This window comes from Haliaeetus leucocephalus, unplaced genomic scaffold (assembly GCF_000737465.1).
Source record: "Haliaeetus leucocephalus isolate CR32 unplaced genomic scaffold, Haliaeetus_leucocephalus-4.0 Scaffold110, whole genome shotgun sequence".
NCBI lineage: Eukaryota > Metazoa > Chordata > Aves > Accipitriformes > Accipitridae > Haliaeetus > Haliaeetus leucocephalus.
The window spans coordinates 51,582-55,046 of record NW_010972546.1 but is presented as its reverse complement, the minus strand read 5'-3'; the positions used below and the strand labels follow the sequence as shown (position 1 = coordinate 55,046).

The 3,465-nt window shown below is 65.7% G+C and overlaps 2 protein-coding genes across 2 annotated transcripts in view; one reads left to right on the top strand and one right to left on the bottom strand.

Annotated features, from left to right (window-relative positions):
• Positions 1 to 729, bottom strand: part of PPP1R9B (protein phosphatase 1, regulatory subunit 9B) — a 17,761-nt gene extending 17,032 nt beyond the window's left edge. Inside the window, exon 1 of the mRNA XM_010585665.1 lies at positions 630 to 729. Coding sequence (XP_010583967.1) covers positions 630 to 729 — 100 coding nt within the window. The remainder of the gene's footprint in view (positions 1 to 629) is intronic.
• Positions 730 to 736: 7 nt separating this feature from the next.
• SGCA (sarcoglycan, alpha (50kDa dystrophin-associated glycoprotein)) lies at positions 737 to 3,465 on the top strand. The gene is made up of 9 exons (XM_010585663.1): positions 737 to 742; positions 880 to 911; positions 1,278 to 1,413; positions 1,515 to 1,587; positions 1,685 to 1,883; positions 1,977 to 2,139; positions 2,232 to 2,431; positions 2,604 to 2,630; positions 3,282 to 3,465. The coding sequence occupies exons 1-9, from the start codon at positions 737 to 739 to the stop codon at positions 3,463 to 3,465; spliced, it is 1,020 nt and encodes a 339-aa protein (XP_010583965.1).

Below are 3,465 nucleotides of genomic sequence, written 5' to 3'. Positions count from 1 at the left end.
CCCCGGCCAGGCCAGCCCCGCTGCCTCCGTCAATCAGCCCTGGCCCCGTTCCCGGGTGCTGGTGAAGATGGAGGCCCCCGAGCTGCTCCTGGTCTGGGTGTTGGCAGGCGAGGGGGAACCCCGTCACCCCCCCCAGAGAGGGGACACGGCCAGGCCAGGGGTACCCCCAGAGGGGAGGGAATGGGGGGGACCCCCAGAGAGGGGTTTGGATGGGGGTTGCCGGTGGGAAGGGACGGCGGCGGGGGGGGGGATGTGGCTGTGACCTGACGGGGCTAAATAAAGCCGTCCTGTCCCTGGTGCCAGCTGGGTTTGGGACAGGGGGGACGGAGTGGAACCTCTCCATGATGGGTCCAGGGCAAGGGAAGGTGCTGTCACCATCCCCGTCCCTGTCCCCATTCCCACTCCCTCCTAAATATAGCCCACCCCCCTGTCCTGGGACGCCTGGCACCACAGGGACACGTTTCTGTCCCAGCCGGGTGTCCCAAGGGGGGGGGTCTGTGGGCACCTGCAGGTCATCCTGGGGTCTCTGGGGAATGGGGAAACTGAGGCAGGGAGGAGCCATGTTCCCCAGTCCCGGATCTAGTCCTGTGCCTGTCCACAGCTGTGGCCCTGGGGGGGACCCGGGCCACCCTCCCTGACCACCATGTCCTCCCTGACCACCGTGTCTCCTCCGAGACCGGAGCCATCTTCGTCCACGAGCTGGAGCGGGACCTGTTCCTCGCCGGGCATGAGGATGATGACGGTGAGGGCCAGGCTGAGGGGATTGGGGACGAGGGGTTGTCCTGCAGTGCCTGGTTTTGGGGGGGAGGGGGAGGGAGGGGCTGGGACTGTTAATGGGGGACACTGACAATGCCTCCTCCCCACCAGGCATGACCCCAGCTGGGCCATCTGTCCATCCCTCCCTCCATTCATCCAGTCTTGTACATATCCATCCATCCCTCCATCCATCCCTCCACCCCTTCGCCCATTTGGGGACCCCCGCGCACCACCCCATCACCCTGTTAAACCCACCCGGGAGCAGCATCCCTTTCCTCCCCCACCGCTGAGGCGTTGGGGGGTCATCTCCATTTGGGGTCATTCAGCTCAAAAAGGGGAGCGGGACCCTCCTGGGGCACAGCCGGCGCAGGGACCAGTTATGCTTCCTTGTTGGGACCAGTTGGATGGGGAAGGGTTTGCGGGGTGAGGGTCCACCCCTGGCACAGCCTGGTGGCATGTGTCCCCCCATGTCTGTGTCCGTCCCCACCCGTCCGTGTGTCCTGGCACCCAGCAGCCACCCCCATCACCTTCCAAGCCCACCTCCGGGACCACCCCGACCTGCCGCGGTGGCTGCGGTACATCCAACGTGACCCCCACCAGCCAGCCTACCTCTACGGTTGCCCCACAGCCACCGAGGTGGGCACCCACACCATTGAGGTAGGTGCCCACCCTCGCGACCCCATGCCAGGGGGGTGACACGGGGAGGAGGGCTGGCATTTTTTTTTGGGGGGGGGGCGGTGTCTCTCCTCTGTTTGCAGGTGCTGGCATACAACCGGCACACCTACGAGACGGTGGCACAGCGCCTCGTCATCACCGTCGTCCCCGCTCCAGGTAAGGACTCTGCATCCCCAAATCGCAGCGGGCTGTCCCGGACCCACCACAGGATGGTGGTGGGGTGTCCCCACGGGTGCCATGTGTGTCCCCCCAGGTGGGGACCCGCCGTACCAGGGCGAGTTCCTGGTGGGGAACAGGAACGTGGAGGAGCTGCTGCCGGCGGCCGCGCAGGAGATCTTCCTCCAGGCCACGGCCGGCGTCTGGGCTCAGGATGACCTCCATGTCATCAACATCACCTCCGCTCTGGACCGGGGCGGCCGCGTCCCGCTGCCCATCGAGGGGCGCAAGGAGGGGTACGGGCAGACCCGGGGGGTGGGTGCTGGCGTTGCTCCTGGGGTTTTTTTTTGGAGGGGGTCACCTCCAACTGGTGCCTCCCACCCCGGCAGAGTGTACGTGAAGGTGGGCTCCCACGGCACCTTCTCGCCGTGCCTGGCGTCGGCCGCCTCACCGCAGAGCCGCTTCCGCTGCAGCCTGGGCCAGCAGCCCCTCGCCTCCTGCTACGACACCTTCGCCCCCCATTTCACCATCCGCTGGTGCAACCTCACCCTGGTGAGACCCACATGCCCCCCCATCCCGTGCACCAACCCCCATGGGGACCCCCCCTGCTCCCCCCACTAACCATCACCCCGTTACAGCTGCAGGTTTGGCCCAGCCCCACGGCTTCGGGGCCGGTGTGGGGTTCAGGGGTGCTGGAGGAAGATGGGGATTTCCAGCCCCCCACCGATGCCCCCCCCCAGGACCTGCTGCCCGGGTTCCTGGTGACGCTGCTGGTGCCACTGGCGGTGGCCGTGCTGCTCTGCCTGCTCCTGGGCCACCTCATGTGCTGCCGCAGGGAGGGAGTGTGAGTTGGGGGGGCACGCTCAGGGTGGGGGTCCCCCCACCCCAGCCAGGGCACGTGCACCCCGGGCTGGGTGCCCCTTCCCTGGCCATCATGGCCCCAGGACAACCTGGGGTTGGTGAGAGCCCTTCTCACCATCTTTTTTTTTTTTCCGCCTTTTTATTCTGTTTTGTAGGCAAAAACGGGACTCGGAGACATCTGAGTAAGTCCCTGTGCCTGGGGTTGAGCCGCGTGGGTGCTGGGGGGCTGGGGGGGGGGGGGGGCTTTGTCGTGGTCACACATGGGGAGGGCCAGCAGGGATGGCGATGGGGAGGAGAGGGGGACGGTGAGCGGTCGGCTGTCTGAAGGATGTTATGGAAGTGGTGGAGCCTAAAGGTCTCCCCACCCCAAAAGGGTCCCCCCTCCTCCTCTCCCCACACCTCAGCACCCCCCAATAACCCCCCAGAGACACAGGCTGGAGCACAAGAGCCGTTTTACTTCTCCAATAGCCTCGGCCGAACACCAGCAAGGAGGACCCCAATGATGGGGGAGCAGATCACAGCGATGGGGAGCAGACCCCGATGATGGGGCAGACCCCAATGATGGGCAGGCAGATATCCATGATAGGGGGGAAGACCCCAATGATGGGTGGTGGACCCCAGTGATGGGTGGACAGACCCCCCAATGACGGAGGGCAGACCCCAGTGATGGAGGACAGACCCCAATGATGGGGTGCAGACCCCAATGATGGGGTGCAGACCCCAATGATGGGGAACAGAGCCTAATAATGGGGGGACAGACCCCCCCAAGCCCCTCTCTAAAGGGATGCGGGTGGGAACACGGGGCGCAGCACCCAGTTGTCCTTTTTCCTCAGCATCCAGCTGGTCCACCACACCACCATCCACGGTGACACGGAGGAGCTGAGGCACATGGCCAGCAGCCGGGATGTCCCCCGGCCCCTTTCCACCCTTCCCATGTTCAACGTCCGCACGGGTCAACGCATCAACCCCATGCCCAGTCCTCCGGATGGTGCCCGCGTCCCCCTCCTCCCGCAGTGA

What these genes read in the sequence shown, in the direction of transcription:
- SGCA (XM_010585663.1), top strand. An exon ending in TGGGCACCCACACCATTGAG is followed by an intron (nt 1,414 to 1,514) that starts GTAGGTGCCCAC and finishes CTCTGTTTGCAG; the next exon opens with GTGCTGGCATACAACCGGCA. An exon ending in GCTGGTGCAACCTCACCCTG is followed by an intron (nt 2,140 to 2,231) that starts GTGAGACCCACA and finishes TTACAGCTGCAG; the next exon opens with GTTTGGCCCAGCCCCACGGC.